Raw genomic sequence first — 26,285 nt, forward strand, 5'->3', positions numbered from 1 at the left:
GTATTTGTCAGACTGACTTTAAGGTGCATTACAGGTTGACATGTCATAAAGCCTGAGAGTGCATTAGAGAGCTCTGTGAGTGAGTTACATGCTCCGTAACCTGGGTGCATTTATCGCTCTGTAATTTCACCATGAAATGCAGGATGTGGAACAATTGTGTAATTATTGATGTAAAAGTGACTGCTTGCCTTTGTTTGTATGAATAGTTCTACATTACACACAATATTTCTTCCTGTTTTAAGATCTGTATTTGAAACGGTCTGTATTTTAAAATAAACACACAGCATATTAAGCATTTTTTTTTTCTTGTGATCTTGCAGTAATTAAATTAATTTGGGGTTTCTTGCTGTGTATTTCAGCATGTTCTAGAAGAATTAATTATGCTTCAAGCAAACTTAATCTTGTAAGTAGCAAATGAGTTGTCCATGGGTGCTGTCACTTCCCAAAGTGCTTTCCAGTTGAGGTGGATACATTAGAATCTCCCTCAGTACAGGTACATGATAAAAGGAATATTAGCAAAAAGGCAATAATAATTTGAGCAATGTAACTAAGTACATTTACTCATGTGTTGCACTTATTCTGAAAAACTTTATACTTCTGTAATTAACTTGGAAATCTATGAATTATGAGAAAGGCAAAATTATGGGATGAAAGGTTGAAATTATGAAAAAGTCAGTTATATAACTTTTTTTAATCTCATAATTAGGACTTACCATGAGGATATTTTTTCTTTCACTGGCAGAAATGGATTGAAAGTGACAGATAGTGAAAATAAAAGGCCTATAATTGGGCCTTGGGGGATTCCATATTTAATTGGAGCAGGAGATGGAAGAGCTGAATTGAGGAAAGCATTCTTGCTTTTAGGTAGGAAGTAAATCATTCTAACGCAGAGCCCTGCAGAAGACCCACAAGTGCACATCTGTGCAGAAGGCAGAGGCTGAGGTCACCATCCTGTCTTCAGTGATTTATCCGCACACGGGCAGTGGGTGTTGATGACGAAGGAGCATGAGCCCCTCTGCCCTCCTGAAGATGCTGCTGTGATCGTGGTGGGCCGAAGGCCAGGCCAGTCATGCCCCGCTCTCCTCAATCTCTCCATTCAGCTTGTGACACTCCCTGCCCCCTCTCACCCTGATCTGCATTCCACGCATGCCCGCCCAGTCCGGGTCTCAGCCTGGCACTCTGGGTGCCTGCGGGCCAAGGCGCGCCCTGCTCAACAAAAGCAGCAGTGTCGTGCCTGAGCGTGACGAGTGTGGGATGAGCAGCACGAATCCAGTGCGCCTTTCATGCACCAGGGTCACAGTGTGGTGAGACACAGAGCGCTCAACGTACTGTAATGGATGAAGCGTTATGACCACATATTGCTGCATCCTGGCTTGCAGAGCCAAATGGACTGTCTCCCATGGTTCAATGTTCATTTCATTCTCTATTGAATTGTCTGTTGTCTTGCACACAAGATTGAATTGAAAGTGGCAGGTCCACAAGCACAAAATACCACGTTTATTGTGCATCATAACTCACAGCTCACACAATTAAGATACTGAGAGCTTTTTTATGAAAGCCCATTTCCATCTCTGTGATGAAAAAAGATCATGCAACTTATGAAAATGGGAAACCCTCTCAAAAAATAACTTTGTATCCGAACATAATTGTTTGTATCTGAAAATAATGGGTTGGCATGTGGTAATAATGAATAAATAATTTATCTAAAAAAAGTGAATTAGCATCTGATAATAATGACTTAGTTGCTAAAATGATGAGTTAATATCTCACAATAATGAAGCAGTATCTCAAAGTAATGACTTAGTCTCAACCCCCCTGCAATTTGCAGGACACCTATGTGAGGATGCTGTTGGTGGATTACAGTTCAGCATTCAACACCATAGTGCCCTCCAGGCTCGTCAGTAAGTTAAAGGATCTGAGGTCTGAACAGAACACTGTGTGACTGGATCCTGGACTTTCTGATGGAACGCCCCCACATGGTGAGAATGGACAACTGTACCTCTTAATCACTGACCCTCAGCACAGGGGTCCCACAGGGCTGTGTTCTCAGCCCCCTCCCACACACCCTCTTCACCCACAACTGTGTGGCAACAAAGGCTTCGAACACCTTTGCGAAGTTTGCAGACGACAACAGCAATTATGAGGATGATCTCCCCCCGTCACCATCAACAGAACAGCTGTGCAGAGGGTGGACACCCTTAAGTACCAACATCCACAAGGATCAGGCCCAGCCTACACCCACGCTGTAGTCAGGAAGGCCCAGAAGAGACGATACAAACTTAGGCACAGAAGGACCTTTGGGCTGAAGCCACAGATCCTCAGGGACTTCAACCAGGGCACCGCAGAGAGCCTTCTGACAGGCTGCTTCACCACCGTGTATGCCAACTTCACATGCATGGACCGTAAGGTGCTGGGGAGGGCGGTTCGCACAGCACAGCACATCAGCGGGCGCGAGCTGCCCAGCCTGCAGGAACTGTACACCCAACGGTGCCTCAGGACGTCCCTGAGGGTCATAAAGGACGGCTCACACCCTGACAACAGCCTGTTCTCCATCCTGCCCGCAGTTTTTTTCCCCCAGGCCAAAAAAACAATAATGTTCAATATGCAACCTTCACTGCTTCTATATTTGTTTGCACATTATTAAGTCTTTGCACTGAGTCCTACTTATACTTCTGAGTATTTTTACATTATAATTTGTTAATACACATTTTACTTTATTTTATACTATTATTTATATTTATCTTATTATTATTATGTATTTTGTTACTTAACCTACCTGCCTTTTTAACTTACTCTTCAATACAGCTTCCCAAATTAAGTTTTTCACACAATTGTACTTAATAACCAGTGTGACACTAAACATCTTGAAAATCTTGAATCTTGAAAATAATGACTTTGTATCTCGAAAAAATTAGAATCTCTCCAAAATAATGACCTGGATACTGACTCTAAGTCATATGTAAGTTATTATTTTAAGAATGTTTCTCATTATAATGACTTACAGGATGTTTTTTTATCGCATTGGCAGAAATAGGTTAGTGTAGATTTTAGTGCAAACACTGGAGAAAACAATTGAGAAAACGATTGGTCCTTTATAAATGGAAAAATACTAGCTCGAGCACATGCACTCCATTGTTGGATGACAGCCCGGGCTGTGCAGGTCGCTCAGTTTGTTTAATTAATTGCCGTTTCCATGTGCAAATTTTAATAACAGTCCTGTGTATGTTCTCCGCCTACAGCATGTGTAGACACCAGTGCTAAATAAGCATTTCAAACAATACAGACAGAGCAGTCCTGATCAAGTGGTACAATCACAGCCTTTGTGCTTTGGCTTTCTGCATTTGTTCTTTTTATGCTGTTTTCCACCCCTCCTATCAGCTTGCAGCTCAGACTCCAGTGTCCACACTCAATAGCCCTCTGTATGTAGACACAGAAAAGGGACTATACAGCCTCTCTCCCCCCTCCCTCCCTCTCCCTATCTCCCTCCCTCCCTCATTTTTTTTTTTAACTCTCACTGACAAGTGTACGTCCCCTGACAGAGAGCATGACGTCAGAGGTGGCTAGATGAGCCTCCCTGCAGTGCTTTATTCAGCGAGATCACTTTTGGAATTGAAAGTTGAGGTGGGGGGCGGGTGGAGGCAGGTAGCCCGAGGCATCAGGTGTGCATTGGGAGAGAAAGAGGAGAAGAGGAGCAGCAACCAGATGAATGAGCTCCATGGCACTGGACATGTGATAAGGGGAGCGCGGAACTGTGCTGCCGGGTCTATAACAGCATGTGTATGTCAAGATCAGACATAAGAACAGCTGCAGGAGGGAAATCGACTTGTGTTAGTCATCTGGAACTGGATGCAAAGGAAGAGGGAGACAATGCAGCTGGATAAGAAGCACGTCCAGTAGTTTATCATTGGATTCATGTATGAAGGTAAGAGAAATTGCAATTTTTCTCTCCAAAATTATCTTATTTTGTGTTTTCTTAATATTAATAACAGTCTTATTTATATATTAGATGATAGCTGAGACATTATTATACTTACCAACACCTTCAGATGTGTAATCACATATCAATATAGCCCTAAACTCAGTCATGTTTGCAGTACTATTGAGCCTTGAGTTCCTATTATACAAGAACAATAAATAAATCTGTCTTCAGTTTCGTTTGAAGCCATACAAAAGTCAGAGTAAACATTTACAGAATAAATGTGGGCTGTAATATTGTAGGAACTCCTAATCTCTCATAGGTGAGAAAGCATTTCACTTCTACTAATATACATCCCACACAAGGGCATACTTTGACATAATGTGGCAGTTATTTTGGGGGGAAGTTTAAGCAAACAATTATATCAACACTATTGCAGGCAGTGGGAGAGAAATTTTCAGTTAATTGTCAGGCTGAACTGTTCCACCTTCTCCCCGAATGTCTCCCATCACAGTGGCTTCGGACAGCGGACAGAAAGCTCTCTCACATGCCTACATAATAGCCCCTTCATGCCGTCCAGACAAAGAGCAGAAAAGGCCATTTTAGCCGTGTTTGGAGAGCAATGTTTGAACAATGCTCAGATGATAAGACTGAACCTAACCTGACCAGTTCATAACACTGAGGCACACATAGTAACTCAAGCCAACACATGGAGTCTGAAGTCATCAGTCTCAAAGCTGGATGAAGGACAAAACTGAATAATAAATGATTCACTGGACACCAAAAAAGGACACCATACTTAAGACTAGACTGGGACTTTCAAAACGGTGTCACAATTCATCATGGGTTCATTAAACATCACGATCACGGATGAAAGTACCGTAACTTTATCTCTAACAGAAAAGGAGGGACTCAGAATCAGAAATGACATCAACATACATACAAAGTCTATGTTGGTGTGAGTTGCAGAGTTTTGGAGATATCAGCTGTAGAGATGTCTGTTTTCTCTCCAGTGTAATGAGACTAAATGGCACTTAAAAAATTCAAAACCAGTGTCTTTTTCCAAAATTCATGACCTGGTTACTTGAGATAATCCACACACCTTGTTGTGAGCAGTTTCATGTAGGGACTACTTTCTTTCTAGTAGAAAATAAAGTACTTCCGGTAGATTCTACTGCAGAAATAAAATAATTTCTGCAAGAAACCACTCACAGCAAGGAGTGCAGACTATCTTGAGTAACCGGGTTGTGATTGTTTTTTGGAGACACTGGTTTTGAATTTTTCAAGCATATTTTTTTCTGCTGCTTTGAACAAGCTGAGTGCTGTCAACCTGTTACACTCGATTTCCATATTCAGAGAATCAATCAACTTGGTGGAGTGAAGATCTGGACGCGGGCAAACTGTGTGGATGAAAATGGAAAATGCCCCCAAACATCATATCAGATGATGGGAAAAACACCAACTCCAAACACAGATGGAAAAAAAATGGAAAACTGTTTGATTCTGAAATTGAATTCTTTATCTCAGATTTCTGACTTTGTCCTCTAAATGTACACAAACGTTGACAAACCAATAATACTGAACAAAATTTCTCATCCCAGGCGGTAATAAAGATGAAATCAGCAACTTATCCAAAAAATCTACTGCATTGTCACATACTGATAACATAAAAAAAAAAAAAAAAAAAAAAACACGTGTTAATAAAATATTTGTCATGTTTGATATGTGCTTTCAAAGACATCAAACAGTATTAGTGCATCCAGGAAGCAGTCACGTTATATACAATTTAATGATGTGACTACAGGTGGTAGCATCTGCTCCATGTGATGCAGAGGTGATTCACCTTCAAAGATGTCTTAACACCTGCATGTAGAGCTGCAACTAATGGCTATTTTCCATATCAATTAATCTTTTTTTTTTTTATGATTAATCATTTAGTCTTCAAACTGATTCTTTTGTCACAAGAAACAGTCCAAAACTCAAAGGCTCTTAATTCAAAATCATCACTGACAAAGAAAAGCAGCAAATCCTCACATTTAAAAGATGGAACCAGCAAATATTTGACATTTTCTACTTGAAAAAGAAATGATTAATCTATTAAAATAGTTGGCAACTAATTTTCTTTCGATCAGCTAATTGATTAATTGACCAATCCTTGCAAATCTATCCGTATGTCACTGTCAGTGATGGAAATATAAAAACATCTATATACTGTATTTAAGTGCAACTTTGAGGCAATTCTTCAGAGGGAAATGTTGTCTTTTACTACACTACATTATTTGGCCACTATAATTACCGGTTACAATGCTAATTATGAAAATCAAAAATACAACACATTAGGTTAAACAAGTCGTTCCTAACCTTACTGCCTTGTGACTCAGAAAAAATAGCGTCTAGTTCCACTAAAGAGACATTTCCCCTCTAAATATCTGAGATTGTTTCATTTTTTTCATGTTTTTTTGAAGTGGTAGTGTAAACAGGTGTTTCTAATGACATGTAGTAATTAAGGTTCTGTTACATTCAGGTCAAACAGAGTCAGAGTGCCGCTATTGTGCATGTCAGCTAATTGGAAAGGCTCTGCTACACTAAATGGAACGTGACCTTAATCTTAAATAATTTACAAGCAATTTTACTGCAGAACAAGCACTTTTTCTTTTGATACTTTAAGTATATTTTGTTGATTAACATTTTGTTGACAATACTTTTATGTAAGTGGGATGTTGGATGCAGAACTATGATGTATTTTAGTGTTTTTATTTCTATTTGAGTAAAAGATTGATTTCGCTCTCTTCTTTGCTGCAAAGGTACATTGTCCATCACAGTTTGTAGTAACCAGAAGTCCAGAAGTGTTTTTATTTGATAGGAAGAGAGGAGTAAATTCTGCTCATCATGGATAAAAATAAGTAAATACAAGTAAAAATTCAGAGCACTTTCTTTGAGACATTCAGCCATTTTTACATCATTTATTGAAAATAAATAATAATGGTTGTTTGAATAATGCAAGGACAGCTGAAGACAAGCTTGACCTATGTAATGTATCTATACAGTACATCTCTCTTTGTATTGTGGTCACATTAGGTCATACAATGCTGCAAATTCCAGGTGGTAGATGTCACCTTGTTTCTTGTGTTGCTGAGTCAGCAGGTGGCTCGTCTTACCGTAGTTCGCTGGGGTGGGGGGGTGCAATATCACTTTCCACTTTAATGCATTATTTATCTGATGGGGCTGTGGAGAAACACAGTGTTGGTCATTTCAAGTCACAAAGTATGTCATTTTGTAGCTCACCGTACAATTTTAACCACACCCTGTGTTTAAAATGTTTATGAAACCAGAAACTGTCAGAAACACCTAGAATGAACCTCCCAGTGGGTAAATATTCTTCAGCACCTTAAATTATGGTCCACCTGATGACGACAGGACTGTACTCTGCTCAAGAAATTACAGTTTTAGGAGCTGCCATTACTGGATCACTTTAAGTTGTTTTACCCAAATAATTGGGTGAATGACAGCATCACATACAAAAACAACTTTAATTCTTCCTTTTCCTCTCCGTCACAGTATTTTTTTTGAACAACAGCAAAACAGAATTTTACGGAAGCCAATTTCCACCAATGTGATGACAAAAAAGATCCTGTAAGTCATTATAAGGAGAAGGCCTCTCAAAAATAATGATGTATCATCTCAAAACAGTGAGTTAGTATCTAGAAATACTGAGGTAGTATCTCAAAATTCGGGCGGCACAGTTATTTTCATTGTTGATTAATCTGTCATTATTTTTCTCAGTTAATCAATTAGTTAATTTCAAACACTGCTGTCACTTTTGTATGGAGCTATAAAGCATTATTATGCTGAATTTGTCTTGTATCTATCATGCTGCCATGATGATGATGATGATGATGATGTTCTGTGTTTTCGTCAAGGTGGTCCTTGATGGTCCTTGGTCCTCGATTCTGCCGGACCATGGCGGGCAAGCAAGGCAGGCAGTGGAGGTCCATGTGCAAAGGCCTGGTCCTGGGTACCCTCCTGACCAGCTGCATGATCCTGCTTTACTGCCTCTCCACTCCACAGATGCACTTCAGCCTGCCTGAGTAAGACTCATCACACTGGTGTGCATGTAATCTGTGGAAAGCATAATGTAAAGCTGGGATATCTCAGTACCAGCACTGGAGCTAAGCAATGTACTGCTGTGGACATGGTCAACAGCAAAATATATTTTAGCCACCAAAAAAAAAAATTCAGTCTAAGTGTACACTATATTTAAAATATTTTCACTACCTTCTAATGCCATCAGACAGCCTTTTACATAATTCCTCATCTACCGCTGCCTCAAACTGTTACTTTGTTCCTGTTATTTTGTGACTTTTGTGTTTTAAAAGGTTTGTTTCCAGTCAGACAGCAAGGTAAAGTGGTGAAAATATTCTAAATATAGCATACATTTTAACTGACAGTTGGTACAGTATTGGCTCCATGTACTGAAGTTGTTCTCTGCAGCATCCATGGGTTCCAGTGGCCCTTTTGTCGCATGTCATCCCCCGACTCTCTCTCCTCCTTTCCTGTGCTTACTTCAGCTGTACTATCAAATTAAAGGGGTAAAGTTCTGACTTGCCAGTTAAAATTGAATGCACCATAACACATGAGAACTGCAACGAGCATCCTGTCTGCATGTGTCAAGTCATGTACTTCATCCTATATGATCAGACAAAGTTTTTATATCACATCGATACTTTGGTCTATATGTTTTTTCATGTTCATTCAGCACTGACTGTAGGTAACACACTGACTATGAACAGAGCCTCATACCATCCCACTTACTGGGGGGAAATTTTATCACCATTATCAGCACATTTTTCATTTGGTTGTTTTTCTTGTTTTCCTGTCTGTAGGGTTCCAGTGCCTTACTCATGTGCCCACCGCCCGTCCCAGATCCACCCGAAACCAACCACAAACAGCTCACAGCAAACTACTGGACAGACCTGCACTCCTAAAGTGGACATCATGTTCATGAAGACCCACAAAACAGCCAGCAGCACCTTCCTCAACATCCTTTTCCGCTTCGGAGAGAAACACCGGCTCAAATTTGCCTTCCCCGACAGCAGAAATGACTTCTTCTATCCCTCTCTTTTCCAGCGCTCCCAGGTTAAAGACTACAGACCTGGAATGTGCTTCAACGTTATCTGTAATCACATGCGCTTCAATGCACCCGAGGTGGCCAAGCTGCTACCTATGGACACCTCCTACATCACTATCCTGCGAGACCCCGCAGAGCTTTTTGAGTCGTCCTTCCACTACTTTGGCCGTCTGGTGCCTTTTACCTGGAAGATACCAGGCGATGACAAGCTGACGGAGTTTCTACGTGACCCCCGTTACTACTTTGATCCAGAGGGCTTCAACTCTTTCTACCTCAAGAATCTGCTGTTCTTCGACTTTGGGCAGGACAACACTCTGGAGCTGGATGATCCGCGGGTGGACGAGGGAATCAAGTTCATCACGGACCGCTTTCAGCTGGTCATGTTGGTGGAATACTTCGAGGAATCACTCATCCTGCTCAAGGATGCCCTCTGCTGGGAGATGGACGACTTGCTCTTCTTCAAGCTCAACGCCCGCAAGGGATCCACGGTGTCCAAACTGACCCCTGAGCTGAGGGCCAGGGCTCTCGAGTGGAACGCTCTCGACTGGAAGCTATACCAGATTTTCAACCAGACTTTTTGGAGGAAAGTAGACGCATACGGACGTCGGCGGATGGCTGTGGATGTGGCAGAGCTCAGGAGAAGGAATGCGGAGATGGCATCCATCTGCATCGAAGGGGGTCACGCTGTAGAAGCTGGCAGCATCCAGGAGACGGCCATGCAGCCCTGGCAGCCCATCGGAGAGAAGTCCATCATGGGCTACAACCTGAAGAAGAATGTGGACAAGGCACATCGGAAGTTGTGCCGTAAGATGTTGATGCCAGAGCTTCAGTACCTGACAGAGCTTGGGGTTAACCTGTGGATCACCAAGCTGTGGGGCCATGTCCGAGACATCATCAACTGGTGACTAGGCATGTGAGCAAGAGGGGCCAATTCAGCTCTGACTGACTGTATTAAGAGAAGAGGAGTCTGATTGTGTGGCTGTTAGAGTGAAAGGTTAAAGCGATTGTTTGGATTATTTGATGTGGGATTATACGAGATATGTCTTGACTAGTCAGTGTATTAGCTGCAGTAAATGGCGGTCGGCACACTCTCACGACACGAGCACAGAAGCTATGAACTGCTGTGGACAAGGTCAGCAACAGATGGTATTTTAGCCACTTAAAAAATAATCAACATCCATTTAAGTGTGTGCTATATTTAGAATATTTTCACTGCTTTAGTTTGCGGTCACACAGCCTTGTCCAATGGGAAAATGACACAAATTTCGCCCCATCCAAACAAACCACACTCCACAGGTGTAATCAGCAATTTTATCATGTGGAGTACAGGAGTTGTTGGTCTACCACTGCCTCGATCTGTAAGTTTGTGTGACTTTGTCCCACTTTAACACAAACAAACAAATAGTTTTGCAACAGTAGACCAGAAACTCCTGTGTTCTGTGAGGTAAAATTACAGATTTTGCCTATGGAGTTGATTTTTGTGTTTTATGACAGTAGTTTCCTGTTGGAAAAGGCTGTCTGACAGCAGAATAAAGCAGTGAGATTATTCTAAATATAGAATACACTTAAACTGATTTTTTAAATTTTTCTGGATAGGTCTTTTTTATGTGACTAAATTACTTTTTTTGCATCAGTACAATGCTGAGCTTCTAACCAAGGACTCCTGTGTATGTAGGTAGCTATTTATTTATATCTGTAGAGAAATTTCAGTCGCAGCTTCCTCCACTCCAAACTGGGGCGCACTGAGCGCCACGTACTGTAGGTCGTACGCTGACTATTTAGAAGTCCATGTCAAATAATCTGAACTATCCCTTTAAATAATTTTGTCACATTTCAATCTTATGACCTCCCTCATTTCGTTGAAATGTATTCACATCGACTTGTTTGCGTTTCATATGATTGTGCACTATAATGTATCCAATGGTGCTTTAGAAATAAATATTGTAGACTTCACAATCTACAAATACTGAACCAGTTTACCACACGCAGATGAGACTTAGTATTGTTCTCTATGTTCGCGAGTCAATTTCCAAGAATTTAAATGTTTTTACTGTCATATGTGAGCTAATGAGTGAACAGTGAAGTTCAGGATTAATTTGTATAAGCCCTTTAATGCAATAAAGACAAAAATGTTGCCATTCCTGCCAATTTTTTAAGGTTGTTTGAACACAGAATGAATAAATGGCACTTCCCCTCAAGCTAAATATTCTCTTTGAATTCTACCCCCCCCCGAAGTTGAAATACTTTATTCCTAAGAGACTGAAGCCAACTAAGGGCTTAAATACAGATGTGAAAATAGTGAATGTAAGTATTACATCCCACTTTGTTGTGTGTGGAGGACAAAATCAGATATCATTTTAAAAAACATACAGTGAGCAAATACAGGCCTTTTTAATGGCAGGCATTTTCACTTGCCAGGAATGACACAGACGCAACTAATCACATTAATGATCGCTCGTTCCGGGACCCCAGAACTGGTACATCTAAATCACATCACTTCTCCGGCAGTGACATGTCAAAATGTCATGAAAAAGGTCTGATATATAATATGCATGATATGCAATAATTTAAAATTTGAGCACAGCACTATGCAATCAAGAAGAAAAATCATTTCCTTACACGTTTACTTTCCTTGTCAGTTTTTATAGCACATGATATATTGATGAGTTTTCTGCTAGGCATATATGATATTACATTTTCACTTCTACAGAGCAGTAACAGCATTCCCCCTTGCCAGGCGTTCTGGCAGGCACATTGATGATATGGTGGGACTTTGTTGCATCGTGAGCCAAAAATAAAATTCATTGTCAGCCAAGTGAGGTAAATCCTGTCTAGAAAGGCACTACGACAATGACTAACAGTGTTTAACACCACCTACATGTGTTTACACAGCTTTGTAATCTTAGCCTGCAGATGTAAAGGGAATTAAACTGAGAAAGACATTACCTGTTTATGCACTGCATCCCTCATTTATTGTTCTTCTTTTCTTACATTTGTTTATTCTGTCATTTTATGTATTAAATATTTTGTGTTTTGCATGTAATGGAATCAGTTATCAGTTCATCAATATGTAATTTATTGGTTTTGTCCTCCACACACCTGCCCATTTTTCCTGGCAATGTTTGATAATCTTTTTATCCTCAAAATAAAGTGAAAATTACATGTAATATTGTATGTATTAAATGTACTGTCTGATTCATAAAATTGACAGCTTCCTCTCCATGTGACTGTTTCATCCTTACTTCTGTAAGCAAGTGATTTATTGTGCATGAACACATACAACATCCTAGCATCTTTGAATAGGCTGAAATAATATGTCATCTCATAAAAATATGGACAAAGACAACCTGCTATTTCCAACCAGTGTTGGAGATGCAGTTTGAGATGCAGATAATACACCAAACACCAAAATGGCAAAGATGGATTAATGGGTCAGCTGACCTGTTAATTAATTACAGTTGTGAAAATAAAACATGATAAAGTCCAAGGAGGGGTAGTATTTCTTACAAAAACTGTATAAACACAACAATTAAATACTGTTTGGACATGAAGATATATTACATTCTTTATTTATTGGTATGCTAATTCAAGTCCAAGACTGCATAATTTCAGAAGAAAACTTTATTTCAGTGTATATATGTATATATATAAAACATATAAATATAGAGAAGGTGTATGCAGTAGATGGTCATTGTCAGCAATGAACACCCCAATAAAAATCTAATCTTTTCACAACATTTTGACTCATCATAAAATGAAAATCACAGTTGTTACAAATAAGCCATGACAGTGTTATGGCTCATCTTTAACATTCATGAATTTTATTATAAACACCTGTGTTTTTCCAAATGTGCCAAATGCAGATTTCTGTGTGCCCTTACAGGAGTTTTGACTGATTTGTTCGAGCTTCTTCACAGCACCTGTCATAGCAGGAAAGACACAGATGGACCTAATAATGTTAGTCAGCTCAGTTATGAAATAGGTTGCACACATTTTTGGAGGTTTGAGAGCTTGGAAAGGGAGTCAGAAAGTAAACACTCTTCTTTACCCATGAATCAGGTACAAACAACCCAATATGAAATCTGAAAATCTTCTTAAGCCCACCCAAACCTTTAATCACAACTCTGATCAACACACTGGACTTATCGTACCAAGGAAGAATAACACATAATTTAAATTCCACGGTTTTGTTTTATTAGTTCTGATTACTATTTCACATTAATAACTATAACATTAATCATACATAGATGATGGTACTTTCAAACGTCTAAAATTGAAACTTAAAAACGTTTTAGTTATTTCTTTTACATTTCACCAACCACTGGGCTGCAGCCCACACTTTGGGAGTCACTTATTTATAATATCCTGATAATACACAATATAAAGAATATACTAGAATACATTATAAATATCCTGAAATGTTAAATACAGTGGTGGACAAAGTACTCAACCCCAGTACTTGAGTCAAAGTATAGATACTCCGCGTCAAATATTACTCAACTACAAGTGAAAGTTGCTCAGTCAAAATTTTACTTGAGTTAAAGTACTAGAGTTCTTGCTTTTAAAAATACTTAAGTATTCAAAAGTACAAATTACAAAGTACATATTCTAATATCAGTGCATGCTGTATTGTTTTCATGATGCATTTACAGAAGCTTGTAACTCTCTGAAACCATCTAATGATGCACTGACCTGCTTGTAGAACCACTCTGCTACACAAAGCCTATAGAAACACCTATTAAAACTTCAGCATAGAAATACAATCAAAAACAAAAAGGACAGTTATTGTCATTTTCTGATGTAACTGTATTAAAATCACATCATAAAATTAGATTGAAGATAACTGTAAGGAGTTCTCCAAGTCTGTTAAGATTTCTTTCTGGCTTCAGAGGCAGTATATACATTAATTATGTGGTATGTTTCACCCCAATAAAAACAATCCAACTTTAAAAGCTACCTGGAATAATTAATAATTATAACACCATCTTGAGATTTCATTTTGTCTTTCTCCTGCCATTACCGCTTTTTGTCTGAATGAAAGAGGGAGAGCTTGCTTGTTCTTGTTACAGAGTGTGCCTGGATGACGAATTTCCACTTTTACATCAATCCCATTTGAGAGGAGCTACTGTGATCGGTTTCCTTTTGTGAGGAACACAGCATGTGACCAAGTGCATTTTAGAAAAGAAAAAACACCAACAGCTGACTTCAATGTAAAGTAACAACAACCTTCCTAGAGATGTAGTGGAGTCAAAAGTACAATAAAGTACATAACTTTCCAAAAAAACAAATACTCAAGTAAAGTACAGATAGATAAAAAAAATGTACTTAAGTACAGTACTCAAGTAAATGTACTTCACTACTGTCCACCACTGGTTAAATATAAACATACTTTATACATTAGACAAGTGTGCAAAGTTTTTTTTTTAATGCAATGAGCTATAGTAGTAAGTGAAAAAAAATGGTAAATTTATGACCCTTCATTAATGCCTCTCTTACATTTATAACATTTAAAAACATTATACTAACAGTATACACTTTATATACTGCCTATGAGGGTTAAATGGCCAAGTTAAATCCTGTTTTTTTACATACAGGAAGTGAAGTACTCAGCAGTGTCGGCTCGGGGGCGTGGTCGGCCGATTCTTTAATGACAGCACCCGTGTTTTGTTAGTTTAGCGTTAGTTTTCGTGACTAATGCTTTCAGATGCGTACTTATTCACTAAGTATATATACGAGCTCAAGTATTTCACCATATCAGGCGGATATTTTAGTGTATTAGTATTAGGATTAATTCGTTAAATTTCGTTCGCTGTAACTGTTTGCTGTTTGTTTTGTAGCTTAGCAGCTGCTGCACAAAGCTAACGCTAGCTAGCTAGGCTAGCTATGCGGCTAGTGTAAGTTTTTAGCATCGCTTGTTGCTAAACTGTTAGTCGGGGAAGATCATAATCCTCTAATGTAAATAAAGAGGATATAAGCTTCGTGTGCACAGGTCATACAGGTGTCAGAAACATTAGGAGGACTGACTTTAACGATGGCGTTCACTGAGGACGTCCCTGCAGATGAGTGGCCCTGAGAAATGATTCAGCTGGATGAGTTAGCAACAAAATGTCCTGCAAATCAACTAAAGTGGCCCCGAGTGTTGATTTCGACCACAGTTGCTCGGACAGTGTGGAATATCTGACGCTCAACTTTGGCCCTTTTGAGACCGTTCATCGCTGGAGAAGACTCCCACCTTGTGATGAGTTTGTTGGTGCAAGGTAACGTGTTGACAGATGAGTAGCTGCAGCTTTTCCTGACTTCACTGAACATGTCTGCATGTCCTTAATTCACCGTTATTGCCGTTTGCTGTCTTTAGGCGCAGCAAGCACACTGTTGTGGCATACAGGGATGCCATTTATGTGTTTGGAGGGGACAATGGGTGAGTAGTACTGGACACTGACTGGCATTTTTTCTTTATACACATTGCACACTACATCAGTGATCTCCTTTTTTTTTGTCTCAGCTAATGACCCCTTACAAAACAGAAAATATACCAGGGATCCTCTCATGTATATAGAGATTCCACTATTAGTGCTGTGCAAGTGCAATATATTGGTAGTGCGAGGTATGAATATCATGGTATTAGATTAATGTCATCTTAGATTTTGGATATAATTATATTTTGATATGGCATACATGTTTTGTTTTCTTGGTTTTTATAGGCTGAGTTACAGTACAGTGATATCAGACTGTTCTAGCTGTTCTATTATTTGTCTCAAGTCCCATGTCTTTCCACAGTGCAAGTGATTATTTATCTTAAAAATAATTGTGTTAATTAGGGCCCAAGTGATAATGGATTTTTTAAGGAGTAATAAAAATTGCAATATCAGTGTATGGGCCGATATGCTTTAAACAGAGTATAATTTACTGAATATTGAATAAACTGACCCCTCAAAAGTGTTTAGCACTTAGGACAAATATATGACAGGATATTTTACAGTCTAACATAAAGTGTATTGTCTAAAATTACACCAGGGCACTAAAACAGTAAACTTTAACCGGTGTCTTTAATGTATGTAATAATAACTATAAATAAAATGAAACACAAATATTAAAAATGAATTGAAAAAAGGATCAAATACGCATAAATTGCTGCCTATGTAGCTAAGAAATAAAAACAATGTACATTATTTTCCGCTGAAAAAGTTTTCATATAGGCACATATCTTACAACATATGTGCTGATACTGTGATAGGCCGATATTGGGCCGATAATATTGGTCAACTGATATATTGGTCGGGCTCTAGTGTTAATATTTCATGAATGCGCCAATAGTCATCTTTAAATAATGTCACAATATTGATTTTGTCCATATCGGCCCAGCCCTGCTGGTTTGGGAGGTTAATGTGGAGCAATTCATTATATTCTATAAGATCACAGTATGTTTGCACAATTTGAGAATCAATTGATTTTAGAGAAAATGTGTGATCAAGATATATATGGTATGTCGAGGCATAGCCTAAAAATATCAAGATATTACTTTTAAGCCATATCACCCAGCTCTATCCAAAATTAAATGGGGATGTGTGAGTGACGCATGCTCGAAGTAAAATATTGCTCCCTGAACTATGAAGCCTTTTGTAAAATAAATAAATAATTCAATAGATATTTTTTATTTGAGAACCACTGCACTACATCACATGCATTTTAAATTTTTTCTGTCACCTAATAGGAAGAACATGTTGAATGACTTGCTCCGCTTTGATGTGAAGGACTGCTCATGGTGTCGGTAAGATTACATCAGTGCAACATAAATGAGCAAATAAAATAATTGTAGACATGTAATATGATTTATATGATATATACATGATGTATATGATGTTCTCTACAGAGCCTTCACCACTGGAACTCCACCTGCTCCCAGATATCACCATTCAGCTGTTGTCTATGGCAGCAGCATGTTTGTTTTTGGTAAGGTTTTCAAGCTTATGTTCTTCACAATCAAACGTCATTTTTTTTGTACTCAGTTTAAACTCAGGTGATATTGATGCTATAATTCTTTTTTTGTGAAATGAATTGTTTGCTATAATGCTTGATTTAATATGTTTCAGGTGGCTACACTGGAGACATCTACTCAAACTCAAACCTGAAAAACAAAAATGACCTTTTTGAGTACAAATTTGCAACAGGACAGTGGACTGAATGGAAAGTGGAGGGGAGGTAATGTATTTACAATGTTTAATTTGTGTTTCTACAATAGATTTTTATATCAGCCATTTCAAAGCATGTAGAAACTCAGCCAGTAGGATATCAGGATTCAGTCTTTCTGTCTGTCTTTCAGCTTGCCAGTGGCTCGGTCTGCACATGGGGCCACAGTCTATAGTGATAAACTGTGGATATTTGCTGGCTATGATGGGAATGCCAGGTATGCTTGACTTTTCTTTGCCTTTGCCAGAGTTGACAGGTTTTTTTTTGTATGTAATATTGACCTTTTTACCCCCCATTTTCAGGCTGAATGACATGTGGACCATCAGTCTGCAGGATCGAGAACATGCATGTTGGGAGGAGGTCAGTATAATAAATTTCATTATGCTACAACCAGAAGAGCACTGACAGTAGAACACAACACTGAACTGTAGGTGATGACGTCTCTGTCTCTGCCTTTGTGTCCATCAGATCGATCAGAGTGGTGAGATTCCTCCATCTTGCTGTAACTTCCCAGTAGCTGTGTGCAGGGACAAGATGTTCGTGTTTTCTGGTCAGAGTGGAGCCAAAATCACCAACAACCTCTTCCAGTTTGAGTTCAAGGGTCACATGTGAGTGCAGCCTTTGCTTGTGCCGAAGACTTCAGTCAGTCACCCTGTAGCTGTCAGCGATACATGGGACTAATCCTTACTCCATTTTTTTGCAGGTGGACACGCATCCCGACCGAACACTTACTGCGGGGCTCCCCTCCGCCTCCACAGAGACGTTATGGCCACACTATGGTCGCCTTTGACCGCCACCTGTACGTGTTTGGAGGAGCTGCTGACAACACTCTGCCCAACGAGCTGCACTGCTACGATGTGGACTCTCAGACCTGGGAGGTGATCCACCCCAGCCTGGACAGCGAGGTATGAACTTAATGCATTCACAAAGAACTGTGTCAGTGCACAGTGGAAGTGGTTAAATGTCACAGATGTGTTTTGTAGACATTAAAAAAACAAGAACACGTTGGTCCTGAGTTACCACCACTACACAGGGTTTTTGTGGGTCCTTAAAAAGTCTAAAATGCATTTATCTGGGCACATTTTGGACCTCTTGAACTTACTGGAAAGGTGGACTAGAAAAGGTGCATGCTGTGTGCAAAACCTGCCTCACAAAAGTGAAATACTTCAGTAGCGTTACTGCAACAAGTTTGAGGAGGATGTTAGCTGCTTTCACCCTAAGCTAATGTCTGCACCCATAAAGAATACAGCAAGCCAAGCTAATCAGCCAAGAATTGAGGAAGTGCTGTCAGTTTTGCCATCTCTGTCTGAGAGAGGAAAGAGAATCCCCTAATCTGTGGCAGTTTTCATAGATAAGGAGGTGAGACGAATCATACATGTAACTAACACACAGATCCAGGTACTTTGAAGATGCAGCTTCTTATGTTATAGACTTGTTGTTGTTGTTGTCAGCAATATAGGAAATTCAGGATGAGATACATTGATGCATCGAGAATCATTTGAGTTGTTGGCAGTACTTGGCAACAAAATCAGTGCTGATCACAATAATATGGATGCTCCTTTAGTTCCATCCTGGATATCCATGTAATCACATTTGTTGATAAATCCTTAAATACATATTTTGAAACCATGCTTTTGAACAATGTCCTTACACTTTCTTAAATACAAAAGCTGAATTTCCTCTGTGCTTGCCTCCTTAGATGCCAAGTGGGAGACTCTTCCATGCTGCTGCTGTAATTCAAGATGCTATGTACATCTTTGGAGGAACTGTGGACAATAACGTGCGCAGCGGGGAGATGTACAGATTCCAGGTTAGTATCAAACACATTCATCGCTGAAATATGCAAGCACTCGCTCTAAATACTTCGCATCATTTGGACACTGGTCAAAAGCCTTTCATGTCTGTAGAAAATATATGAACTTGAACCATAAAGCTTGTTTTGAGAGTTGTTTTAATAGTCAAGTAAAATCTAATTTTATCCTTGTTGCAGTTTTCCTGCTACCCAAAGTGTACTCTCCACGAGGACTATGGCAAACTGTGGGAGAATCGTCAGTTCTGTGACGTGGAGTTTATTCTGGGCGAGGTGGGTTTTCGTGGTCTGAATGTGATACTGCTGATTAAAATTACAACATGATTTTTCCATCTGTTTGACTCCTTGTTGTGTTGTTTACAGAGGGAGGAGAGAGTCTTGGGGCACATTGCCATAGTGACTGCAAGATGTCAGTGGCTGCGGAAGAAAATCCTGCAGGCTTGGGATAGGCAGCGACAGGTCAGAGCCATGCAGTACAAGTACACTTCATTTCCTCTGAGACAAGGAAGATGATCATTGTTGTTATAAGATATTTATACACGTGAAACAAAATCATGCAAATGCATCTGTAATTAATTTTACTCAACTCTCACATTGACTGGAAGACCAGGAACAAACAGTAACACGAAAAGAAGAAGTCATGATACTAATATTGTGTTGAGATAATCCCAGCTCCTCTGTCATCAGTCACATTTCTAGAGCTGACACACAGGCTTCACAGCTTTGAAACTTCTACCATTGCCACAGTAATCAACATCCAAATCAATATTCAAATACTGCTCAAATTATTATTTTTTGCTTTTTTAGAAGAGAAGAACAAGACATTGCATTGGCTGCACTGAAAAAGAGGCAAACGATTGATAAAGAATGAGAAATGAGGCTTCTAATGGTGCTTAATTGGTTTCAGAATCAGGCATGTGCCCATGAAACAATTTTATACAATAAAACTAAACTGAAATAAGTAAATCCACTGTAGCAACTAACTGAAACTAAACTGAATAGAAAACAAAAATTAGAAACAAAATAAAAAATGAATAAAAAAATACAAAAACTTGAATAACATTAATAACATAACATTGACAACCACGTTTAATCAACTCTGTTGATTCTACGCACAGATTGAAGCTGCAAACAGTGTAAGAAACACCAGACATTATATAAAAAAATAGCTGTAACAGTAAGAGATCACTGCTGGAATGTTAAACAAAGCGTTACATACTGAAGTGTTGCATAATCTGTGTGCAGAAGACCAAACACGAGAGCAGCGAGGAGAGCGACGAAGGGGCAGCTGGTGGCCCGAGGGATATCCCAGCAGGCCACAGGCCATCGGGAACACAGCCGCTGCTAGAGGTAGCCATCAGGGAAGCGGAGGCCCAGCCTTTTGAAGTCTTAATGCAGTTCCTCTACACGGACAAGATCCAGTACCCACGCAGAGGTACCACTTCCTAATGGTCTTTAGATTGTGACTGCAGAAATCCCCATGTAAGACCAGCAAAACTGACAAGTTGCTCTTTCTTTGCTTGTCTCTGTAGGTCATGTCCAGGATGTTCTTCTAATCATGGATGTGTACAAACTAGCTCTTAGTTTTAAGCTTTCCCGCCTGGAGCAGCTGTGTGTGCAGTACATCGAGGCATCTGTTGACCTGCAGAATGTTCTTAGTGTTTGTGAAAATGCCAACAAGCTGCAACTGGACCAGCTAAAGGTACATGTGGATAACTGAAGAGGACCAACATCAGTGTCAAATCTCACTTTTACTGCCCTCTAGTGGCTGAAGTTCAGGGTGCCATCTAAGCCTCTGCAACTTTGTGTTACTTTATGTACATAATTGCAGTGCTGAAACTGAATGAATGGAAAAAAAAAATAAAGCTTAATAAAAAGAAAAGAGCAAGAAATATCATATAGGTATATAAAAACTATATTATCAAAAAAAAAAGAAGTAAACCAGTCATTAATAGCACCAAGTCTGTTGCAGCACCACAGAGAAATGAGCTTTTATGCTAACAATTTTTTTCTTTAGGAACATTGCCTTAATTTTGTGGTGAAGGAGTCGCACTTCAACCAGGTGATCATGACGAAGGAGTTCGAGCATCTGTCCACTCCGTTGATTGTAGAGATAGTACGACGAAAGCAGCAGCCTCCTCCCAGGTTGTACTCAGACCAGCCTGTGGACATCGGGACCTCCCTGGTCCAGGACATGAAGGCTTACCTGGAGGGAGGCGGCCTGGAGTTCTGTGACATTATCCTGCTGCTGGACGGACATCCGCGACCTGCTCATAAAGCCATACTGGCAGCTCGGTCCAGGTAAAGACTACGCAGATTTTATGATCTGCTTTTAAACACATGGCGGTCAGCACACCCCCAGTTTGGGGAGGCGGCAGGAGTAACAGTGTACGAAGCTAAGCAATGTTCTGCTGTGAAGAGGGACAGCAGGAAAATGCATTTTAGCCACCCCAAAAAATCTATATCAGTTTAAGTGTACACTATATTTAGAATATTTCCACTGCTTTACTGTTCTGTTAAGAAACCACTGTTGCTTGGATTTGCTGGTTTACTGCTGCCTCGCTCTGTTAGTTCGTGTTATTGTGTGACTTTGGTGTCACAGAAGGTTAGTTCATATTCACTGAAGTCTCACAATAGTGCAAACTAACAGATTGAGGCAGCAATAGACCAGCAACTTTTGTGGTCTGCGAGGTAAAATGATGTTGACGTGATGATGTTTTTGCCAAAAGAGTCTAATTGAGTGATAACAGCGGTGTCCTGTGGGAAAAGTCTGTGTGACAGCAAGGCCCCACTTCAAATAATCTGAAATATCCCTTTAACTCAATGAAAATTAGACAGTTTTAAGGCATTTTCAGAAATGTGCTGTCTACTTTATACTTTATTTTATTTATTTTATACCTCAGTTTAAATGTAGGTCTCTTTTTTACTTGTATAGAGTAGAAGATTAGAATGAAAACCAGTGAACATCAAGAAATGTATTTTGTATCATATGAGAATGATTTCGGGAGGTGATTAAATTTTCTTACCATTGTACTTGTTTCATTTCAGCTCAGTGATATATCTGACACTTTTTAAAGTTTGCATTTCTACTCCCCAGCTACTTTGAGGCGATGTTTCGCTCCTTCATGCCCGAGGACGGTCAGGTTAACATCTCCATCGGTGAGATGGTTCCAAGTAAGCAGGCCTTTGAGTCAATGCTGCGTTATATCTACTACGGTGACGTCAACATGCCTCCAGAGGATTCCCTGTATCCTTTTCAAATTCACACTGCTTTATATTCATTCACCAGATGAAAAGTCTTTCCCCGGCAGAGCACGCTAAAAAGACATTGGCTTAATAAACATTTTTGCAAATTTAATGAAAAGAAATTATGAACGAGGCCACGTCCTTTGATGAAGGCAGCCCCTGAAATGGGACACAGCTTCTGCTCCTCTCAGCCACTGATCCAGAAAATAAGTGGTAGAGTTAAGGTGGAATAAGAGAGTCATAATGCAGCTGAGAGGCGCATCAATCAAGACAAACACACTCAAAACAGTTATGTTTAGGCATATGCCTTGAGCTTGAGATAGATATATATATGAGACATTTGTAAATGGTTCTATGTTAGAATAAGAGGTGTTTAAGGTTAAGTAAAGGTTTGACAAGGTTAAGATTATAGTAAAAATAATTTAAGTGGGATCCATGAAAACACTACAGTCAGCATCTAGTGGACATTATTGTAACCACATCATAATGGGTTTCTTTTCAGGTATTGTGGTCACAAAGTACTAATAGTACTGTGTTTATTTGACAAGATTAAAACATGTATTTCATTTTGGCTTTTTATTATAATGTAGCACAGAAATAAGTTACTTCCTTGACCTGCCATAACCAGCTATCTGTTTGCTGCTCCATATTACTACGGGTTTTCAAACAACAGGCTGCAGGCTTACTGTAAGCAGAATCTGGAGATGAATGTCACTGTGGAGAATGTCTTGCAGGTATTTATGTTTTTACCCGGGGGGGAGTAGTGACCTAATTTGTCCCATACTCGGAAGACATTTTTGTATGCTGCATGAATCATTTGTCCCCTCAATATTTCGCCCCCCTTCTCCTCTTCAGATTCTGGAGGCGGCTGATAAGACCCAGGCTCTGGACATGAAGAAGCACTGCCTGCACATTATTGTCCACCAGTTCATTAAGGTGGGTGGGCTGGTATCCGGAGCCCTGGGGGTTTGCTGCCCACTCGCTGCAGCTGAGCTAACCCTGTAGGCTCGTCTTCTCTGCATGAGACTGACACCTTTTGGCCTCCCGGTGGATCACCCTCCATCTTGTGTGTAGAGTGGAGACTGTTTACAGGCCGGCCGGCTGTACAAGCACCTCATCTCATAACGAAGAGGGTCAAAGTGCCACTCTGATTATTGTTTGTTATTCAAAGACGCAGTGAAGCGCTCAATTCTCACCCTCCTTCACTGGAGTGCTGTTGTTTCTGTTAAACTTCTTCCTGTTTATTTTAATTTGTCATGCATGGGCGATCAAGTGCTGCTTATTCCTCATTTTACTTGATTCATTGTCTTAATTTACAGCTCATTTTTTTCTTTTTTTTGCTCTCCTCCCCTCCCAAAGGTCTCCAAGCTCCCCAACCTGCGGTCTCTCAGCCAGCTGCTGCTTTTGGACATCATTGAGTCTCTAGCTACACACATATCAGACAAACAGTGCGCTGAGATGGGCTCCGACATTTAGGATGACGCCGAGAGCCTCACAGAAGCCATACATCTCTGCTCCGCCTACTTCTAGTCATTCCCTCGTCCCCAACGCACAGTACTTTTCTTTATGTTGGACCTGGCATGTCTCCACCCCCCTTTATCGATGCAGTATCAATTTTTTCTCGTCTCAATGAGGAGTTAAATCAGTGAAGAAACCAGATTCTAGCTCAGTTACAACTGTTAAATGGTCCAAAAATTCCCTTTTTATATTAAGTTTGTCATTTATTTATTTTGATTACACAAAAGAAAAGTTTTATTTTGCTCAGTATTGCTGCTGCATTTATGATAGATATGCAGCGGACTGTAATAATCCATACTTGTGACACTATAGAAATATTCAAGTGTCGTGTTTTAAGTTATCTGCTCAGATACTTAATCAAAGTATACTATAAGGTGGATTATTTATCTAAATCTGTATTCATCACGTTATTGTATTATTCTCATCTCTGACACAGTTAACACGTCTGGATTTAAATGTTGCAAGGAATCAAAATCATGATATGATGAAAATAATCAGAATGTATGTCTGTCTTGAAGCTATTTGTTTTGTTTCATGTTAGTCATTGGCACACATATTTGTAAAACTTATCACCTCTTACCATTACTAACAGATGAGCTCTCTTTATATAGCAACGTGTATTTAGTGACATCAGTATGCTGTTATTAAATATTTACCCACGTGGGTTTCATGTATTTAAAGCCTTAATAAATCTTATACAAAATAAGTCATTTTGTCCTGAGTATTCACTCCACTCTGGACTTTTGTGCCTTTTTTTAGGGCTGAACTCTTTATACCCACACTATCTCATTCTCTTAGAGCTTCCATTGCGCCTTTTTAGCTGTCTGAGTAAACAACCTAATTATGCAATTAAAGGTTTTGCACAATCATCTTTTGGCAGTTATCCATAAACGTTAAAATGTGCTAAAAGTTGCATGAGCGTTTCTGTAAAAGCAGGTTTGACTAGAGATGCAGCGATTAATCGATTAGTTGATAGAACATTAGTCGCAAAACTGTTTTTGATTAATTGTTTCAGTCATATTTCAAGCAACAAATACAAAATTGCAATGGCTGTGACCAGCCATTGATAAACGTGCATGCATGCATCTACATGTGTGTGCATTCACACATACACAAATACACAATGACTTGACTGATGTGGTTTAAGTATAAAGACTGGGACTAAGTCACAACAGTGGAAAAAGGAAATTTCTGCTAAGTTCAATGACACCTGCTGCAAGGCTGTGTCACCTGTATTTACACCTGGTATTAAAATATGATCTGTTGCGTTTACACCTACATAAGATCAAAACATAATGTAAGCCAGAATACCTTCAGATGTGGTCAGGCTGGTCTGAATTCTTCTGATTGCATTGGTTGCCTCCCACAAGAGTCTACGACTAACTGTCCATTAGTTTGGCCGTGGAACATGAATCTATTTAAAAGTTACGCACCTTTTACTTACAGGCCACTCCCACTGCCTCGTCCCCTTTTTGCCAGTTGTCATGAACAGTCAATCAGCTGTCCTTTGACTCACGACGAACCTGTCCACTAAATCTTGTTCGAGTCTGTGAATCCATTTGGAGATTAGGCCCCGTTTTGAGATGGTCCACTCTCATTGCCACGTGCCCTTTTAGCCAATTGGCATGAACATAAACTCACTCCTTCAAACGCTTGACCTCTATGCCTGATTTCAGCATCCTTGGGTGAAAACTGTAAGGAAAATGTAAGGATTTGCTGCTTTTCTTTTTCTTAAATGATAGTAATTGAAGAGTTTTTGTGTTTTTCGACTGTTGGTTGGTCAAAAGAAATAATTTGGAGATGTCTCTTTGGACTCTTTTTTACAATTTATAAACTACTCATTTTTAAATTAATTAGCAGATTAATCCATAATGAAAATAATTATGAGTTGCAGCCCTGTCATTGGGCCCTGTTGTGGTTACCAGACTGTGCCATCATAAATCTGATGGACCCACTGACCTAATATATCTGTTAAATCCTACACTCAGCCAAGCAAACAGCAGATACTCTGCAGCCTGACCCAGCCTTATTTCTACATTGCATCAGCCGAGGCTGAACTATATCGTTGCTGGCTCCACTGGCGTGATTGGCAGTCTTATCTAAATGCCACGGTCTGCTCAGTCATCCAGCCAGTATCCCTGCTTTGTGATATTTATGATAGCTTGAATTAAAACTGGATTCCTCAAAATAAGCAACTTAAAGATTTATGTTTTAAAAACCAGCGCTGATGCCGTTCATTCCAAAAGTCTTGGAAGAAACAAATATTTTTAGATTGAACACCAGCACGGATCTCAGATTCCTACACAGACCCTTACCACAAACTGAGGCCAATGTAACCTATACACCATGTGAAAAAACCTGAAGGTTAAAGTCTTGACCTTTTATTGAATTAGCTGCGTCCTTCAGAGGTTTCAGTTTGCACAGATCTATGGATGATAAAGTCAAACAATGCTCCTTGGTTTGAGAGAGTGAATTTCTTC

At 39.6% G+C, this 26,285-nt stretch overlaps 2 protein-coding genes across 3 annotated transcripts; both read left to right on the plus strand.

The window, feature by feature from the left end:
• The first annotated feature begins 3,575 nt into the window (after positions 1-3,575).
• gal3st1a (galactose-3-O-sulfotransferase 1a) lies at positions 3,576-10,665 on the plus strand. The gene is made up of 3 exons (XM_084727989.1): positions 3,576-3,922; positions 7,837-8,004; positions 8,800-10,665. The coding sequence occupies exons 2-3, from the start codon at positions 7,847-7,849 to the stop codon at positions 9,947-9,949; spliced, it is 1,308 nt and encodes a 435-aa protein (XP_084584115.1). The 5' UTR covers positions 3,576-3,922; positions 7,837-7,846; the 3' UTR covers positions 9,950-10,665.
• A 4,003-nt stretch (positions 10,666-14,668) lies between these two features.
• lztr1 (leucine zipper like post translational regulator 1) lies at positions 14,669-24,511 on the plus strand. 2 transcript variants are annotated; one of them, XM_084727992.1, is made up of 19 exons: positions 14,669-15,301; positions 15,400-15,462; positions 16,756-16,812; positions 16,915-16,994; positions 17,135-17,243; positions 17,365-17,448; positions 17,534-17,591; positions 17,700-17,839; positions 17,935-18,136; positions 18,931-19,041; positions 19,222-19,314; positions 19,405-19,500; positions 20,287-20,476; positions 20,574-20,743; positions 21,059-21,342; positions 22,139-22,288; positions 22,916-23,021; positions 23,143-23,223; positions 23,647-24,511. In XM_084727992.1, the coding sequence occupies exons 1-19, from the start codon at positions 15,150-15,152 to the stop codon at positions 23,761-23,763; spliced, it is 2,343 nt and encodes a 780-aa protein (XP_084584118.1). In that variant the 5' UTR covers positions 14,669-15,149; the 3' UTR covers positions 23,764-24,511. The 2 variants fall into 2 exon arrangements, with proteins under 2 accessions (XP_084584118.1, XP_084584119.1); XM_084727993.1 differs by having other exon boundaries at positions 20,290-20,476.
• Positions 24,512-26,285: the final 1,774 nt, after the last annotated feature.

The sequence above is a fragment of the Lutjanus erythropterus genome, chromosome 10 (genome assembly GCF_056507025.1).
Source record: "Lutjanus erythropterus isolate fLutEry1 chromosome 10, fLutEry1.hap2, whole genome shotgun sequence".
NCBI lineage: Eukaryota > Metazoa > Chordata > Actinopteri > Lutjaniformes > Lutjanidae > Lutjanus > Lutjanus erythropterus.